The 19,910-nt window shown below is 42.1% G+C and overlaps 1 protein-coding gene across 1 annotated transcript in view; it reads left to right on the forward strand.

Moving 5' to 3' along the window:
• Window positions 1-358: 358 nt before the first annotated feature.
• Window positions 359-19,910, forward strand: part of LOC103803700 (cadherin EGF LAG seven-pass G-type receptor 1-like) — a gene marked incomplete at its 5' end in the record, with an annotated part of 35,408 nt that continues 15,856 nt past the window's right edge. The window contains 10 exons of the mRNA XM_009076273.1: window positions 359-460; window positions 2,473-2,567; window positions 2,885-3,094; window positions 5,913-6,096; window positions 8,966-9,109; window positions 10,240-10,441; window positions 11,139-11,306; window positions 13,639-13,765; window positions 14,144-14,344; window positions 19,761-19,910. The exon at window positions 19,761-19,910 is cut by the window's right edge and continues 22 nt beyond it. Coding sequence (XP_009074521.1) covers window positions 359-460; window positions 2,473-2,567; window positions 2,885-3,094; window positions 5,913-6,096; window positions 8,966-9,109; window positions 10,240-10,441; window positions 11,139-11,306; window positions 13,639-13,765; window positions 14,144-14,344; window positions 19,761-19,910 — 1,583 coding nt within the window. The remainder of the gene's footprint in view (window positions 461-2,472; window positions 2,568-2,884; window positions 3,095-5,912; window positions 6,097-8,965; window positions 9,110-10,239; window positions 10,442-11,138; window positions 11,307-13,638; window positions 13,766-14,143; window positions 14,345-19,760) is intronic.

A 19,910-nucleotide genomic window follows, 5' to 3' on the forward strand; every position in this document is an offset into this window, starting at 1 on the left:
CCCACCCACCCACCCTCCTCCTGTGATCAGCACAAAGTTGCTGCAGCAGCCATCTCACCACAGCGTGTGGGTGAAATGGAGGAGAAATGTTTTCCCACAATAAAGGAGCAAGCAGAGATAGGCAGAGCCAAAATCCAGAGCCCCATAATCATCCTGAGCTCTCCCCTGCCCATACCTGTCTGCCCACACGATGGATAAGGAACAGCTGATGGGTTACAGCTTGGAAGGCACTGCAGAGGACAGGTATCCTGACAGGGCTTGGGAATTGCAGAAAGGTCCTTTAGGCAGGTTGAAATAGCTCCTTGTTGTGATCTTTATCTTGTCAGAAAAATTGCATCATTTCTTTTTCTGTTTTCAGTAATTTATAATGGCTGTCCCAAAGCTTTCGAGGCTGGGATTTGGTGGCCACAGACCAAGTTTGGCCAGCCAGCTGCTGTGCCATGTCCTAAAGGATCAGTGGGTAAGTTCCCTGGGTAAAACATTAACTATTTTATCTACATGCCTGTTTAAAGAGGGAAAAAAAACAGTGGAAAATTGTATACATTGGGAATGGCATTAATTCATTGGGTCTAGAGATTGCAGCATAGCTCGTACATGCCACGAGCAGTTTAGCTAGCTGAAATCAAGGAACTGTTACAATACATTTGGAATAGGAGCAATAAATAAATGCAAAAGTGCAGCAGATAGGCAAGTACAAAGAACAGAAATTCTCTATTTTCAAAAAAGCACAGTCCAGTTTTCTATTTGCTGTTTATCAAACAATTCTTACATATGTAACTTTCAGTTTCTAGTGTCTTGTTAATGTTCTTTAGCGATACAGCTCCCCTGGGCAAAGATAAAACGAGGAAAATCATATACATGATGACTGCTTTACTAGCATTGAAGGCTACTAAAGCTAAGAGTTACAGCAAAACTCACATTTTTCCACCCAATTTCTTTTCTCTAACCCCCAAGTGAGACAGCTGAAAAACACCATTTTTAAAGCCCATGAGCCGTGTCTTTTTGTACAACAGGCAAATGACAACCTGCTTTTTCATTCATGTCCCTGAAAACAGAGTTCACAATCTTTTGTGGGGGCTGTTCTGTGGGAAATGAAACCTCTGTCTCAGTTTTGGGCCTCATAACTCTCTGCTGTGAGTGCTCCTTAGGCTCAGTGAGTTATAAATAGTTATGTGACTGCCCCAGATATTACTCTGGGGAGGCCACTGCCTGTAGGGGTGCAGAAGATTTGTGGTCAACCAAGCTCTTATTCTGAGGATTTTAGGAGATAAAATTGATTTTTTTAAAGTGAAGGATATTTACATTATAAAACAGTATAAAGTTGAATTAAGTTTTCTGCACTGTTCTTGTGGTTGACCTCAGTGTGCCTTCTAGAAAATAAGCTAGCAGGGTGCTTATAGGAATTGCACATTTTAAGGAAGTTTTACAGTAAGCTTTATAATAATGAATATTCAGACTAAGAACTTGAGGTTTAATTGTATTCACTTAATCATGGAAGAGAAATAATATAATTAGTTACAGTAAAATTAATTATTCTTATTTAGCTATTGGTAATTAAATGGCTTAGACACATACAGTATGTTATGTGCAAGTTAACTAGGACAATGTAAATTCTGAATTTGATTCCTTGCAATTCACAGCGAAGGATCCACGGCCAAAAGTCACATTTTAAAATTATTTGACAAATAGTACAAAATATAGTAGGCTAAATGAAAGACTAAGCTGCTCACAGTCCATTTACAAGTGGCAAAAAGGCAGTGATGCATGTTAGCTGCAGTGTGTAGCATGTGCAGTGTTGCAGGGGTGTTGGCATGTGAGGACAGCATTTGTCTGGGAGGTCTTTCTGTATAGGCGATTGCACAGAAATCTGAGCAGGGATTGGTTTTCAGGAATACTTAGAAAGTGAAGAATCTTTCTCATATTTGGTATAAATAAATTACTGAATTAATTTCAGAACATTGGGGCAGTGAGGCTGAGAGAGGTTGGGCAGAGCTTGAAGCTTGCCTGACTTTTCTCTAAAGCCTGGGGAAAACAATTCATGAAGATTACAGAATCAGAGAATCAATTAGGCTGGAAATGACCACATGAGTCATCTGGTCCAACCTCCATACTTGAACAGGGCCACCCTCTAGCACATGGCTCAGGATTGCATCCAGATGGTTCTTGAATACCTCCAGTGAGGGAGAATCCACGACCTCTCTGGGAAATCTGTTCCGGTGCTCAGTGACTGCACAGGAAATAATTTCTTCCTCGTATTCAGGTGGAACTTCCTGTGCATCAGTTTTTGCCTATTGTCTCTTGTTTTATTGGTTTCCAGTTTTCTCTGACTGGAAATACCCAGTTTGAAAACTGAAATACATGTGCAGCTCTAAGAAACCTGAAAATCTGAAAGTCTAGGATAGTTGAAGTCTGTGAAGATTTCCCCAGCACAATTCAGAGCACTGTTTGCCACTGATGCTTTGTTTCCTGCAGGAAACGCCGTTCGTCATTGTAACATTGAGAAGGGCTGGCTGCCTCCGGAGCTTTTCAACTGCACCACCAACATTTTTGTGGATCTAAAAGTTATGGTAAGTTGTGCCTTCTCATTTTTTCCTTTGTTTTGTAAATGACCATCAGGTTGAACTCTAGTTTGATATACCGTCACTCAGTCTTTTGAGTGAGTCTTTGAACCCCCTTGTTTCCGTCAGGACCCTTTTGCCTTTCTGGCTCTCAGCTACATTTGCCATTGACTTGTGTTGCTAATACTTTCTCAAGACAAACAACATTTTGACCAAACAACTCCTTCGTGCCAAAAGCTCCTAAATTCTGATTGTCTTTTTAACTAGAATTAAAAAAGAAAAAGTTACATCATTGTGTTTTTTCTTCCTTCTTATCTCTGATTCAGAATGAGAAGTTACACCACAATGAGACCAAGCTGGATGGAGACAAAACCATACGGATTGTGAGAGCACTGCAGAATGCCACCAAATACACACACAGCTTGTATGGCAATGACGTGAGGACAGCCTACCAGATGATGATCCGGGTCCTCCAGTATGAGAGCCAGCAGCAAGGGTTTGACTTGGCAGCCACCAGAGACGTGGAATTCAATGAGGTAAGAGAGACACTCTATACCATGCTGAGCTTTTGCAGTTTCCCTTAAAAGTTATATGGCAATGGATTAATTAAATTTGACTTTGACTGAGGTGGAACAAATGTCATGTAATTGCTGAATGTGTTTCACAAATAAACCAGTCTTCTGAGTTAGAATTGAAAGTCTGTTATGTATGTGTGTGTGTGTGTGCGCATATGTGTGTGTAATACAAATAACATAGAACGTGTGCTTCTTGAAAGTAGCATCATGCTAACAGCCAAAAGCAAAATTCCCTATGTTAAAAAAATCATTGAGTTAATGTGTTATTCCTGGCTAAAATAGTTTTGTCTACTGTATTTTCTTCTGCTGTGAAATGTGCCTAATGTGATCGTGTCCATTTAAATTGAGACAAGAGAGATTCAGATTAGATGTTAGGAACAATGTTTTCCCTGTTAGGGTGGTCAGGCACTGGAATAGGTTGTCCTTGGTGTGTTTAAGAGGCATCTGGATCTGACGCTGGAGGATATGGTTTAGGGGTTCCAGCAGAGTGGCAGATTAATGGTTGGACTCTATGATCTTAGAGATCTCCTCCAACCTTGATGCTTCTGTGAAATACACCATGAACTAAGTCTGAGCTAGTTACTGACTCTGAAGATTTCTTCTAATTCAGTTTGAAAGCACTTGAGTCATGAGGTGATACATTGTAAGACATTCCATCTTGTATTGATAACTTAATGCACATACTAAAATGTGTGCCCAAGGGCTTCTGCTATCCAGAGCATTCATGAAACACCTAGTTATTATCAAAGACCTGACCAGGTCTAGAGAACAAGCTGTAGCACCCTCCCTGTGTGGGGAAGCACATAGTTGTGGTGAAAAAATGTGAGATCTGGAGGAATTTGGGAGTTTTCTGTGGTCTGAAAATGTGAAGTCTAGATGACCCATGTCAGGCTCATAGAGCTTTCCTCATTGCCATGCGTGCTGCAGGTCCTGCTGTCCACACTTTCCAATAGTATTTCCAAGATCCCAATCATGGCACAGCAGAGTCCAAGCTAAAACATCCTTCTGGATCTGTGAAAGCAAAGCCCAGAACTTGGGCAGCAGCATAGGGTTGCTGGAATAACCCTCCATGGGCCAAGAGTGGCCTCTCTGCTGGCCAGAGGTGGTGTGGCTCCCTCTGAAGGTGTGCTACATCCAGGTCATTGCTCACAGTACTCCGGGAGGACCAGCCAGTTCAGGCAGACTTTGGGATGAACTTGGAGACCCTGTGCAAGGCCAAGTGCACCAGGAGAGGATGTCTCTGGGGAGTTACGAGCAGCAGGAAATGTGGCTGAGAAAGTCTTGGGCTGTGCAGTCAGCGGAGAACCGACAACTTCTGAAACATTTTGCCTTTCAGACACACCAGATTTTACGAGATTCAGTTTTTCCTTTCCTGTAGGCAGTGAATTAATTTCCCCATTCAGATCTTGAGAAGGAAGTTCATTGTTACTATGTTTTTTAAGTAAAATCAAGAACAATAAGCAAAATAAAATTGGTTTGGAAACCTCTGCTTTTAATTTATTATTCCCTGCACTTGGCACTGAAATTCATACAGATGATGTTTTCAAGAACTCCCTAAATATTTTAGGCCAGGAATTTGAAAACTAATCAGTACAGCTCTTGAGAAAAAGGAGGTAACATCCTAGTCTGAGGGAGCACAAGGGGAGAAGGAATTTATTTTTTTTTACTCTCAGTTAGAAGCCTGAAAAATAGCTAATAAAAAACATAAATAATGTTCACAAACACAGGGGAGGCTTGGTATCAAGTACATAATGTGTCTCCTGCATTCCTGGGAACCATGTCGTGCTTCTTACCCTAGGCAGAGGTAGTCATACTGGCAGTCTCTTACAGCTCAGGTACATGCTTGCTGCCTCAGACAACACTTACAGGATATAGCTCCTTCTAAATGAAGCCTAAATATTTGCCTTGGCCATTTTAGAGCTTGAGATGATTAATTCCTACCATCATTTATTCAAATTTTACCCTAACTGGAAATTAGGTTTTCTTAGAACAATATAGTTCATATGTACACCAAAATTAAAAGCTTTGTAGCACCTTTCCCATCTAAGCTGTTTAACCCTTTCTTTTGGGGTCAGTCTTCTTCCATTCTGCCTGAGGCTCTTTGCATATTCTTCTGAGAAAGGGCAGAAGGTCCTCAGAAAGTGCTTCCTTTTTAATACCATTCATAAGCAGCAAAAAATGGGGAGAGAATAATATGATTTAAGTTTTCTTAGGTATTTTCAAGTTTGTCTATGCAAGTCAATACACACTCTTGTCATTCTTCACCATGTACATTGTCCTCATTATCCAGGAAATGACAGAGTAAAAGAAAAAATTAAAATAAAAGAGAATGTGATATAGCTATCTGTGACTTTCTTTTGTTTTTCATCCAAACACATTATCTTGATTTCTCTGGGGGAGTTCGTCAGTGTACCCACTAATGCTCTGCTTTTCTTGTGTCTTATCTCTTTGAGACAAAGAAAACATGGTTAGGTTTTCCTTCTGCATTTTCTTGCTAGGTTTCCTGTCCTTAAGGGGCAAGAAAATTCTCTTACAGCCTCCAATTTTGGCTGACTTTGCTCATAAAACATTTGGAGGGATTTGCTTTATGTAACAAAAAAATCCTCAGGGTGAGTAACTGGTGTGCGTATTTTCACATGGCTGCAGTAGAACATGCCTGCATTAAAATATTTCATTATACACTCACCTGAGGCAGTAATGCCAATCATTTTCAGTATTCCTCACTTGAAACCCAGTGCTTTGTTTCCTTTGTAATTTAGGCTTGTGCTTTATTTCTCAGCATGTCATCAAAGTGGGTAGTGCTTTACTGGACCCCAGCAACAAGGAGCACTGGGAGCAAATTCAGCGAACCGAGGGTGGCACTGCTCACCTGCTGAGGCACTACGAGGAGTATTTCAACAACGTGGCCCAGAACATGAAGAAAACCTACATGAGACCTTTTGTCATTGTTGCCGCTAACATGAGTGAGTATCTGTGCTGAATACTGTTTGTATTGGAGTTTAAAATTGTGCTGGATGGAGGTGCTTGTGATTTGTTTTAGTAGTACCCACTGAGAAAAATCACTACATTTATTTCAAGTCCATTGATCCATATCTCTCAGTTGCCATGGGGGCCTCTGATCTGTTTTCCCTCTGGGCCATGCTGCTGCTCCATGTGACGTTTTGTTGCAGTCACAGCAGTGTACAGATTGTAGGAAGAACAAAGTTTCTAAGTAAAGTTAATTCCTCTTGAGACCAGCTAGTATAGTGGAATGCAGCAGATCACATTTTAGAAAAAATCACACCACCACCACCACCATCTGAAGCATTACTGCAGTACAAAACAATTCCAGCCCTACTATTGATCTTATTACCTGTTATTGATCTTATTAGCATACGAAGCCGAGGGAGGTGGTGGAGTCACCATCCCTGGGGTTGTTCAAGAAACAACTGGATGAGGCACTTAGTGCTGTGGTGTAGTTGAGAGGGTGATGATTGGTCGAAGTTTGGACTCAATGGTATTAGAGATCTTTTCCAACCTAAATGATTCTGTGATTATACCTCCGGTCTTCACATCTTCCTAGCCTGGGACCTATCCAGAAAAATCATCTTCTGTAGAAATACCTGTGCTGAGAGGTGTTTTCTCAGAATCACCCATCCAGGCCTTCAAACACACACCCAGTCTTGCAAAACCCATAATCAGAGCAAAATTCTTGGGATCTAAAATATCTGGCCAGAATGGGTCCAAACTGAGAAGCAAACATACCCAGACACCTTCCCCACCTATCACAGGACATGCCTCCTCTGACAAGTAAATAGCAGCTCCTGCACTTGCAGGGCTGTGATACATTTCGTGGGTCCAAACTGAGAAGAAAACATACCCATACACCTTCCCCACCTATCACAGGACATGCCTCCTCTGACAAGTAAATAGCAGCTCCTGCACTTGCAGGGCTGTGATACATTTCATGGATGTCCCTGCAGTACACATGCAAGTGAAGCACAGCAACCACAGCCTGCTCAGCCTCCTTCCTCATTTTCTCCCCTGCCCTCTCTATTTCATTTTCTTCCCAGGTACCAACAGTCTGAGCTGATCGAGTTGGTGATAGTCCTGCCATGAGCAGGAGGTGAGGACCTTCAGAGGTCCCTCCCAAGCAGCATTGCTGTCTGGTTTTTCTTTCAGATGTGCTCGAAACTATTATCAGCCTGAATTCATATGTAGCTTTTCAAGCTGTTGCTCTCATTTCAGACCTAAAGAAGGGCTTATGTGCTCAAAAGTTTGTCTTATTTTCCCAACTACACCCATTGGTGTAAAAAGAGAATTGCCTACAAACCTTGTACCAAGAATGCTTCATGTCTATGGTCACAGGGGCATAAAACCAAAAACACGAGACAGTCAAACTACAAAGGTTGTAGCATCCTGCATCAACTCTGGCGGGGATTATTGTTGAAATAAGCCAAACTGAAACACTTTGATTTCTGCTTAATAAACCAAAACTGAAATACTTCCTTTTGATTCAGGATTATGAGAATCAAAATTTTTTTAGCTTCGCACTCAGGGGAAAAAAGTATGCTCAGCGTTTTAAGCCAACTGAGATGAAAACAAACCCCAGAATGTCTTGCAGGTTGTAAATCATAATTTTTTTTCAACTGGTTCTTCCTGTGTAAAAAGGTGTGAGCTTGAGAGGGATGAGGCAACTGGGGGTCTGTTTTCTTTTGAACAGTTTTTCCAGGTGAACATGGTGTTAATAGAGTTTTCTAATGGCTCATCTGGGACTTATTTAGAGACTAAGAAAGGAATGGGAATTTGCAGATCTTAACTTGGATATTTCTTCATACAGAAACTTGCTGTGGATCACAGCTTTCGGTGTGGGGTTACCCCCAGGACTTCCAGCTTTTCACTTTTATTAGAGCATATAAATTGGCACACAGTGACTTCTCTTAAATGGGAAAGTTAAAGCCAACTCAGCTGCTTTTAAATATTTTGGCAGTTAGACAACAGGCAGAGATTATGAGGTGAACTAGGGAGGAACTGCTAGTGCAAAGGATGGAGAACTGTAGGATTTAGGAATAGTCCCAGGTAAAATCCAGGTTATTTTCTTTGTTTAGCTGACTTTGAAGTTTAACAGATGTAGAAAAAGTATGTTCTTGAAGCAGCAGATTTAGTCTTCCTGTTAAGAAGCAAGTCTAAAATTGGAAGATGCAGCACACACTGGAGCAAGCCAGCGGCACACGGAGAAGCTCTGTGAAGCAGGAACGTTCACTGAACAGCAGCCAGGGAAAGGCCTTCATGGAACCACAGAGCCTGCTGCTGCTGGAGAAGTACCAGCAAAGTGATCTGCCTTGAGATGGATATTAGGAAGAATTTCTTCAGTGAAAGGGTGCTCAGGCGTTGAAACAGGATGCCCAGGGAAGTCACCATCCCTGGAGGTGTTTAGAAGATGTGTAGATGTGGCCCTCAGGGACATGGTTTAGTGGTGGACTTGGCAGTGCTGGGTTAATGGTTGGACTCAATGATCTTAGAGGTCTTTTCCAACCTAAACAATTCTATGGTTCTCTATTTCCAGTGTTTGCAGTAGTGTTTTCCTAGTATGAGACTCTGTTGTATGAATTCCTTTCCTCTGCAAAATAAGTATCTAATTTGATTAATGTAACTTAGTGCTGACACGAAAGCTTTAAGTTGTCATATAAGGTATTAATTGAAAGAAATTATATTTTACTATGTATTTTGGGGGTTAAATTTCTTATCTGCATTGCTCAGATATTTTAACCTTTCAATCATGTTTCATTGTGTCGCAATATCACACTTGAAAGCATCAAAGTTAATTTAATGGGAAACTTTTCTTCCCTCCAGTTATTGCTGTTGACATCTTTGACAAGACTAATTTCACGGGAGCCAGAATACCACGATTTCATGAGATTAAAGAAGATTACCCAAAAGATCTCGAGTCATCTGTTGTCTTCCCTGATACTTTGTTCAGACCTTCAGACAGGAAAGGTAAAACCCTTCTGCTGCTGTTCAGAGAGCAATTATGACTCGCTCCCAAGGAGCACTATTGGTCCTCGTGAAGCAGAGTGGTACCAGGGTGAGAGCAGGGCAACCATCGACACAAGCGAACATTATTTCAGGATGGAGCAGCTGTGCATACTTCTGAGGCATTTTGCCTGCCGGCAGGATGGGAGCAGAGGGGCTGCATAACTGGCTGTACCTGTCTGTCAAGTCTTGCTTGCAGCCCCTCGAACAGCCCTGTCAGAGCGGGAGAAGTGATCTGCCTCTGTTCCCACCAGCATAGGATGGGATGGCTGCCCAGAGCCTGCAGTCCCACAGCCACCCTCCTCCAGTCCCTGCAGAGGTAGAGGTGGTGTAAGAGATGGAGAATCCAAATCTGGGAGTAGAGACATTACCAGAAATGGACAAGAAGTTGTGAGCTGGGTGATGAGGGAGAATACATGGGGAAGGACCTGCTTCCCAGTGTCTCTGAAGCACCCCAAGACTGCAGAGAAGCACCACAAGTTTCCTTGGGCAAGGGAGGGGAGAGAGAGTAATTCAAAGTGCAATACACATACCAGGGCTGAATATTCTCTAAATGAGGGAATAGTAGCACTTGTGAAAATAATACATAATAGGCTAATATATCTTTATGACTTTCTTGCTCAGAAAAAGGACACATCTGCTTGTATGACTTGTATCTTTTCTGTAAGAAACAAAGGGAAGGCGAATTTTAAGAGATACTGCCAAAACTGAAAGCTCATTATATGAAAGAATTAGCTGGGAGAAATCCTGTGTGACTAGTTGATGCACTCATAACATTAGTCTTGTTCTCCTTAAGTTATGCATGGAGTATTTGTATGCTCATAGATCTTTTAGCTTAGAAATTGCTTATTTTCTAGCTAGACTAAATGGTTTTTCCTGGTTCAATGGTTATTTGATTATCAGCTATATAACTATGAAATGTGCTAAAACTTTGTTAAAAATATTGCATATAACATTAGGAGCATGCTGAGTGCTGCGAGTCTAGAGCTATAACAACAGTAGCATCTCTGTATCTTTGCAAAGCAAAATTGCCAGTTGAAATGGCAGCTGTGAATCTGTGTGGAAAGAATTTAATATTTCTGTTAATTTCATAGCAGTGCCTACAATGAAGCCTTCAAATCACAAAATACCCTCTAAGTTGAACAGTGATGCACTTAGCCCTGAGAGTGCTTTTGCAAAGAGGAAGAAGAGACACCCAGATGACTCAACACATCATACTGTTGCCATGGTCATTATATACCGGTCCCTGGGGCACCTTCTGCCTGAAAACTATGATCCTGACCGAAGGAGCTTGAGGTAAACTTCCTATCTGTTTGTGAGTTGTGCAAATCCCTTCTTTCACTTTCTCTGAGTGTAGGTGGGAGACAGAGCTGCTTTTATACCGACCAAATGTCATCGGTGCTGCAACTGCCACTGCAGTACTGTCTCTTAGAATCATAGAATTTAAGGGTTGGAATGGACCTTACATAGCATCTAGTCCCAACCCTCCCTGCCATGGCCTTGAACACCGCCAGCATCGAGGCAGCCACCACATCCCTGGGCAACCTGTTCCAATGTCTCACCACTCTTAGAGTAAAAAACCTTTTTCTCACATTTAGCCTAGACTCTCCCTCCCTCAATTTGAACCCATTACCCGTTGTCTTATCATTGCAGTTCCTAACACAGAGTCCCTCTCCAGCTCCCTTGTAGCCCCTTCGGATATTGAAAAGTTTTTCTGAGGTCTCCACGCAGTCTTCTCTTCTCCAGGCTGAACAGCCCCAACTTCCTCAGCCTGTCTTCTTAGGGGAAGATTCCTTCTCTGGCACAATGTGAGAGAATAACCATGTCAGAAGTGCCAGCAGCTTTTGGAAACACATCTGTGTAGAAGGCTGCCAGTGCATCTACTTTGCTTTCTGAGCAGAAGCAACTAGAATTCTTCTATTTGCAGAACCTGGAAAATCAGTGCTTTGCGTTTTCATGTTTAAGTCACTGCGCAATTTTTCTCCTTGTCCAGATTGCCGAATCGCCCTATTATTAACACACCTGTAGTGAGCACAGCCATTCACAGTGAAGGGGAGTTTCCTCTCAACCTGATGGAAAAGCCAGTCATAGTGGAGTACACCATGCTGGAAACGGAGGAGAGAACAAAGCCTGTCTGTGTTTTCTGGAATCACTCCATCACGTAAGTCTCCTGCTTGCTTTAGGGCTGTACATGACAACTGTCTCAGTACCAGAGAAATCCTGCCTGGGAGGATAATTCTGGAGGAGAATCCTTTTTGCTCTGTTTATTCAACTGGCAGCTGATTGCTGGTGGAATTGAGCCGTGTAGTCATTTCCCACCAACCTCAGAAAAGTGAAAATAATCATCATAGCTCCTCAAACAGAAGATTAGCCATGTCATTTCTAACAAACACGGTACTGTCATGTCTTTCTGCAGAGTTCATTTTCACCCAGCCATAATAAATCTCACAATTTCCTTGTATTTGCTCATGCTTTTTGCCTACAGATATATATCTGGACAGACATAGTCTGACCTCAAAAGGTCTTTAAGTCAGGATCTCCAGGAGATGATTCAGCTCTTACATGAGCTGACTCTTCTCCTGTTGCACTCTAGTGACTATGGACAGAGTACATGGCAAACAGGCACCTATCCTTGGTGCCTCAGCCAGGGCCAGTGCAAAAAATTACAAAACCATCTCTTTATATGGGTAAAAAGGAGGACTAAGGTTTTGCAGATTAAATTATATGAGTAAAAATTATAAATTTCTGAATCTTTTGAATCAAAAGTCAATGCAAAGGCAGTTGCACTGATAAGAAGCAGCTTACCTTTCATTCCATCACTTATTCTGGATTTGCTTTCGTTTGTTTTAGTGAAAAATTGAAGGGGGAGGAAATACCTTCTTTGGGACCTTAGACCTCTTCCAGTGGGTAGGAAGCAGTCGTAATGTATAAGCAGAACATCAGGAAAGAGGGTTTGGCTCTCTAGGAGGGACATGTTAGGAAAAAGATGAAATATTCTGAAAATGGCTCATTTAGGTCTTTTGTATCCAGTAAAGTTCAAGATAAAGACACGTTTTTCTTGAAAATTAGAAAAATTATATGAACTGTAACTGTGCATGCTAATGTTTTGTTGGGTTTATGGTATTGTGGAAACAGCATGGCCCTGCTGGAGGTATTTCAAGAGCGTGGATAAAGCAAAAGAAATGTGTTGAGAGGTAACCACATGCTGTGCTCATGGTTTCCTAATATTGTAACTATTACATACATACTGCAATTTTCAACTACAAAACCCAGGTATATAGTGAGAGGATGATATGGTCTGCCCAGGGTAAGAGGAATAGCTGTTCCTTGTTTCCTAAAACCTGAAAAACTCTAGCAAACCTATGGAAAAATCCATTAAGAGGCAATATCCTGTGCTGGAAATAAAAGAGCAGACTAACCTAGGAAATGTGTGCCCCTAGTCAAAGGCTTCAGGAGATTATGTCATTGATAGGTTAGAAGGGGCAACAGAAATCTCCTACATTTGCCATGATAAACTACTCCGTTTGCCTGCGTGTGAAGTAGTGTGTTTGCTTGTATGCACAGATGATTCTGCTGATTATAAGGGAATGGCAAGTCCCTTTTTCATAAATTTTTAAACATTGTATGGGCTTGAATAACTCATTAGCTCTAAAGTGATTCATCTGTTAGCTATTTGCTGGCAGCTTCCATGGCATTGTTGTCTGTTACGTTTTCCTACAGCCACAGTTGAAAAGCAGCTCTTGCGCTGCGTGTAGTGAAAGAGCTTTTAGAAAGTGAGTAAGAGAAAGTGGTATTAAAATTAACATATTTTATTGCTGAATGGAAAAGAAGTCCTGTCATATCTAATTAAAAGCTCTTTCAGTAACTACAAGACTGTTTTTATTACTCATAACTTCAGAATAGAATTATTAATATTGAGACAAAATAATTTCTGGAGCTAACCAAAAGGGCAGAGGGAAGAATTTTTAAGGGAGCAGTTCCTCCCCATTGTTAATACAAGAGATCTCCTGATATGAAATATTTTTTATTAGAAAAGGTTTTAATCTTTTCTTGTGTACTTTTCAGAGGAACAGTACAACAGTATCATATTGCTGCTGAAACATATTTCACATGACTCAGAAACCTGTATGTCTCTGTGGTTTTGTTATATTTTACCTTTGTGACAGGCAGTTTGTTCTGTGCAATCCCTTCCTCAAGTTGCTGGTGTGGTCACTGACCCAAAAGCTGATTTTACATTTAAAAATTCACAACTGAAAACAGTTGTAAAACCACAAAATTTATGCATCAAAGCCAGCTGTCTTATCAGAAACTACTTCAACTGAGACTTTTTAAGTTGATGATACTCTTTCAGGCAGGTGACAGCTGTAAATATTTCTGTCTTGGTACTTACAGTCTTCTCTGGTTAAGCAGCACAAGCTTCCACAGAGAGCAGTAGCAGCAGGAGGCATGGGGAGGTCAGAGGATTCTCAGAAATGCCTTTTTCTCCCCCGCAGGATTGGCGGGACAGGTGCCTGGTCCTCCAGAGGGTGTGAGCTGTTTTCCAGAAACCAGAGCCATATCGCTTGCCAGTGCAACCATATAACCAGCTTTGCTGTCCTGATGGACATTTCGAAACGAGAGGTGGGTAACATCAGGCTCATGATTTCTGATGGCTTTGGTTCTCAAGGGCTTGGATTGAGAGCTTGAGCTTTGAGTGCGACTCAGAGCGTTGTCAGCAGATTGATCCCATGTTTCAGTGTGTCAGAAGTGTTTCCCATCTTTGCCAGCACCTGCTGTTGAGTCTGCTGAAAGGATCTTCTCACTTGGTCGGTGCACCCTCTGGGTGCTGCCCATACACACTCAACATGTTGAGTGACATCATCCACTCCTGTTGGTCCTAAAGGAAATCTGTGTGTTGGCTCAGTAGTAATGAAAACATTGACATTCTGAGTAGTAGATTTGATTGGAGGAAAAGGAAGGAAAAACTCCAAGAGATCCTGACAATCTGTCTTTCTACAGAATGGGGAGGTGCTTCCTCTGAAGATTGTCACTTATACAACAGTATCCATCTCACTGGTGGCTTTGCTGATCACCTTCGTACTGCTGGTCCTGATCCGCACACTGCGTTCCAACCTGCACAGTATCCACAAAAACCTGGTGGCTGCTCTTTTCTTCTCTGAGCTTGTCTTTCTCATTGGAATCAACCAGACTGAAAACCCGGTAAGAGTTACTCTGTGCTTATTGCTAAAGTTCTTGTCAAGCTTTAAATCAGGGGTTTCATGTTGCAACTTTTACTTGTTTCCATCTGTTTCACTTTCTCTTTATTTTTACTTCTGTTTGGCCTCAACAGTCATTTGAAAAACATCAGATTTTTAACGTATTCATGTGTGGTTTACATGACTAATAAGCAATGGAAGGTCATAGGACTGTATCTTATTCTCTGAGAACATATGACAGCAGCCCAGTTGAAGGCTTATCCCAGGAACTGAACCCTGAATACTGATTTCTTGCTTCCTTTCCATCAGTGTGTTTTCTGTCTTGCTTTGTCTGTTCAGTAGGAGACTCTCCATTACCTCACAAGCCCAAATGGCTCCTGGTGTTGACTGGTAGGTTTCCAACTGTGTATTGCTGGGCAGGGGCTAGTATGCCTGTTGAACACTCAATGGTCAGTCTGGAGAAGCCACTTGCCAGGCATGGGACAGCTTGCTACATGCAAGAATCAGTAGGAAACCTGTCGCTTTGCTTTGTGCCTTCCAGCTGCAGTGATTGTTGGCTTCAACCCACTGTATCTGTTGGCAAAGCTTAGTGCAGGCACCTCCAGCACTGTGTGTGTCAAGAAAGGCAAGAAAAGAATGGTCTGCCTATGAGATATATGCCACACATGAAGTGTGTGTGTTCTGCACTTGGAATCTTGTTGCTGTGTTAACCTTGTGGCATTATATGTAGTATTGCTGCTGATTCTTAGTAGCACCCATCCCGAAAGTCATGGCTTCCGTGCAGGCAGGTAGGGGACAAGCAGGCAAGGCTTCCAGCAGGGTCACACTGCAGAGTTCCCTGTGCCAAACAGGCAGTACACAGATAAGGGATGACATGCAATAAAGATAGGAAGAATATTCAAAGTGTTACTGTAGGGATTATCTGAACACTGTGAAGAAAATTTATCTTCCAGAAATCCATTACTGTACATGTTTCAGTCTAAATTTTGAGAGGGAAGTACAGTCTTGAGATGAAAACGACCAAAAAATCGTGCTGATTCCAGATTGTCCAAGCAGCAGAAATGGGAGACTATGCCTACATTTAATGAACATCATTACCATCAATCACGGGGCCTAACCACGCAGCCTCATCTGCTGTATAACTTAATCCTGCAGTGTCACTCTGGCTTCTAATAGCCATTTGAGCTATAACATACATTTTAAAAAGTGACCTTGACTGATTTCGGCTTCAAGTAACTGAGTGCTGACAAGGCCTTTTTCTAGTAAATTTGAGAGATCTGTCTTATAAAGATTGTCTTGCCAGGAAGCCTCTGTTTAATAGTATTTAGTTTGGAAAACTAAATAAAATTAAGCTGCCTAAATTCTTCAGTTTCTAAGATCTAGGTTGCTCTGTTGCTTTTTTTCTGGGCTGCTTCTCCCATTTTACGTTTTGAAAAATTGTGAATGCTGAACTGGGTGAAGCTTCCAGCTGGTTCTATCCCTTCCAGTATTCCAGCATTTCTCTGCACCAGGAACTCAGGTCTCTTATCTGCTGCTGTGGTGAGATCTTCTGCAGTGACCTGCCCTCTGGGATGTGGTCTCATGTCATGTGTGAACCCATGTTGACTTTGTTTCATTATATACAAGTTCACATATTAAAATAGCTTTGCTCCAAGGAGCTCACCTTGCCAATTGATCCACAGCACTCTGTGTAACTTGACCTTTCCCATGCCTTGCTGAGCACACCACTCATTTGTCACTGCATTTCACTAGCAAGGAGTTTATACTCTTTCAGTTCTCCAGCATACTGAATACTGAGGAGCTGGGGGCTACACCCACATCCCTGCAGAACTTTACCAAAAATTGTGCAGTAAATGATGCCTCCTCATTTTCACATTTCTTCCATAGTATCATGAAGCACCAAGCAGAGGTTTGTAAAAGTAGTAAAACCATCCATTACATCAATACCACGAATTGTAATGATTGTACTTGGAGAGTGTTCTCTTTTGCTTCTTCTCATTTTCATGCTTTGGGGCTCATGGTGAGATCATGTCCTGTACTGTTACCAGGCCCCAGTGAAGCACCCCAAACCTTTAACCCATTTACAAACATCTCTAAGTTACAGAATGTAATTCATAGGCAAAAAAACACTCCTTACAGCATACCCAGTCAATTTGAAAAGGTAGGAGGGCTGTAAGCCATGTCTGCTTGAGACAATTATTCATCTGTCTGTATGGAATGAGAGTTGTCTAACGAGTCATGCACTGATGAACATAAAGAGGTAAAGAATGCTGGAGCACAAATAATGCTGTGCCGCTTGGCACCCAGCCTGGCTTTTATGGGTTTCTGTAAATTAACAGTCACATTTCTGGGTGAGGTTTTAATCTTTCCCTGGACTACTGATAGAAGGTGATTTATTTTCTTTCTTCTTACCTGAAAAAGGTAATGTTCAGGGCAGCATTCTACTCATACGCATGTGCAAGTAGGAACAAAAAAAGCACTGCTTACATAGAGGGAAGAAAGATGGTTTATTTGGTGAGCTACATTTCAATAACACTTAGTGTTATAATAAAGCTGATGCAGTAAGTGAATCCAGAAAGTTGGCAGTCTTTGTATAATTCTTTTTCTCGGCAAAGTTAAACAGGGAAACACATTTCTGAGCATTATACCATGAAAAACCACTAAAAAGTCATGCCAAAGCCTGAAATCAGGGTCAGTGCTGCACGGGAACAAAAGGTTCCAAAACACAATGTAAAACATTTTCAAACAAAAATTGAATGGTTGCACAAAGTGCTCTTAATTCAAGCTTATCAACAGATACTTGGCACAATTCTTTGCTTTACTTCTGAAAGGAGAAGGTTAATTGCAAGATTTCATTTCAAGTATCGGATGCTTGTGGTCATTCCTATTTTCATCCATCAAACTGTTATGTTGGGAGAGAAGACTGGTTAGCAGGTATTACAGAAATGCAAGTCTCTGAAGGTCAGAGATTTCAAGGTGACCATTTGATCACAAAGATGACTTCAGTTAGTAGTTTGTCCATTTTGGCTTGTTACTTCTAGTCACACTAAGGACCTGGTTTCTTTGGTTTCAGCAGGTCCTTAATTATTGCTGCTCTCAGTCTGGCAGAGCTTAGTGGTCCACTTTGTGCTGCTGACATAGGATAAAAACCAAATCCAAACCTTGGGCTGGAAGCTCCAGGTCTCTCTGTTCCTAGCTGAAGATGTATACTACCAGCCATGACTTCTGTGCCTGACTGCAAGTAGCAGTGTCATCTGCAGATTTACTGAGGGTGCACTCAATCCCCATGTCTGGATCATCAATAAAGATGTTAAACAAGACTGGCCCCAACACTGAACCCTGGGGAACAGCACTAGTGACCAGCCACCAATTGGATTTAGCTCCATTCACCACGACTCTCTGGGCCATCCAGCCAGTGTTTTACCCGTCGAAGAGTCCACCATCCAAGCCATGAGCAGCCAGTTTTACTATATATGCTGTGAGAAACAGTTCCAAATGCCTTGCTGAAATCCACATCCACAGCCTTTCCCTCATCCACTAAGTGTGTCTCTCTGTCATAGAAGGAGATTAGGTGGGTCAAGCAGGACCTTCCTTTAATAAATCCATGTTGGTTGGACTTGATCCCTTGGTTGCCCTGCATGTGCCATGTGATGGTACTCAGGATGATCTCTTCCATGACCTTGCCTAGAACCAAGGTTAAGCTAACAGGCCTGTTGTTCCCTGGATCCTCCTTCCAACCCTTCTTATAGATGGATCCACATCCCTTTCCCTCATCCACTAAGTGTGTCTCTCTGTCATAGAAGGAGATTAGGTGGGTCAAGCAGGACCTTCCTTTAATAAATCCATGTTGGTTGGACTTGATCCCTTGGTTGCCCTGCATGTGCCATGTGATGGTACTCAGGATGATCTCTTCCATGACCTTGCCTAGAACCAAGGTTAAGCTAACAGGCCTGTTGTTCCCTGGATCCTCCTTCCAACCCTTCTTGTCTCTCTGTCATAGAAGGAGATTAGGTGGGTCAAGCAGGACCTTCCTTTAATAAATCCATGTTGGTTGGACTTGATCCCTTGGTTGCCCTGCATGTGCCATGTGATGGTACTCAGGATGATCTCTTCCATGACCTTGCCTAGAACCAAGGTTAAGCTAACAGGCCTGTTGTTCCCTGGATCCTCCTTCCAACCCTTCTTATAGATGGGTATTATGTTTGCTAATTTCCAGTCATCCAGAACTTCTCCAGTTATCCAGGACTGCTGGTACATGATTGTAAGTGGTTTAGCAAGTTCTTCTGACAGTTCTCTCGTTACCCTGGGGTGTATCCCATCAGGGCCCATGGGTTTGTGAGTGTCCAGTTGGCATAGCAAGTGATTAACCATCTCCTCCTGAATTATGGGGGCTTCACTCATCTCCCCATCACCAACTTCCAGCTCTATCATTTAACATTTCTTATCATTTAACTGATAAGAAATTTCCTCAAAGAAAGGATGGAGTTCTTCTACAGATCATCCATTGCTCATGGTCAGCACGTTCACTTTCCTTGCCTGAAGCTTCATGGTTTTCTGTCCCCAGAGCTAAAGTTTTCCTGAGAAATAAAGACTTTCTCAGGGTCAGGTCCTAAACTGAAAACCTAAGATCTTCTCACAACTCTGCCAAACACAAGGAGACTTGCTTTGTACTTTTTTATCTACTAATAAAACAAAAAATGTCTACTTTAAAACAAAACAGAACTGTACCAAAATAGCATACTTCCTTGGAGAGAGATCTTTCTCTCTGGAAGAATGTAGTATCAGAAAAACCTATAGAACAGTCCTTGCTGTGGCAATGGGAGACACTGAGTCAGTGCAAGGCTGAGGGTAGCCATTCTCAGCCACAGTTTCTTGGGTTTGCAGTGAGTCTGGTTTAGCTGATGCAGTTAAACATGCTGTGGTTGAATTCACTGTAGTGGCATTGTGCAGGTGAGACTCATACAGCAGGCAGGACAGAGGGTCTGCAGCCTCCAGAGGAGCATACTCACCTCCTGCACTGCACCAGGAGAAAGAGTCAGGAGCTCTGCCAGCCCTGGCCCTCCTGCAGGCAGAAGGAATTCAGTCAGAATAGCTTGAATCCTCACCTTTGCAGCAAATAGGGACAGAGAAATCAGCCACAGAACATGGAGGGCAAGGCAGTAACTCAAAGTGTGTGGAGTTGATAGGGTGAAGCTGAACCAGACTCAGAACAGGCCACATAATTTATTCTTTTTTTAAAAAAGAATCTTTCACAGTATGAGCAGCTTTTCTAAAACTCTGAAAAACTTAATTAATGGCAGTATATTTGTTCTGCCAAAATCTTTTTATTACACTTGCCTTTAGCTGCATGGGGGAACCAGTGACTCACCAGGTTGTGATTCAGAAGAACAACTAATTTCCCTGCCCTTTCCATTCTGCAGTTTGTGTGTACCGTGATTGCCATACTCCTGCATTATTTCTACATGAGCACCTTCGCATGGATGTTTGTGGAGCAGCTCCACATCTACCGGATGCTGACTGAAGTGAGGAACATCAACTTCGGGCACATGAGGTTCTACTATGTCGTTGGC

The sequence above is a fragment of the Acanthisitta chloris genome, unplaced genomic scaffold (genome assembly GCF_000695815.1).
Source record: "Acanthisitta chloris isolate BGI_N310 unplaced genomic scaffold, ASM69581v1 scaffold20786, whole genome shotgun sequence".
Classification (NCBI taxonomy): Eukaryota; Metazoa; Chordata; class Aves; order Passeriformes; family Acanthisittidae; genus Acanthisitta; species Acanthisitta chloris.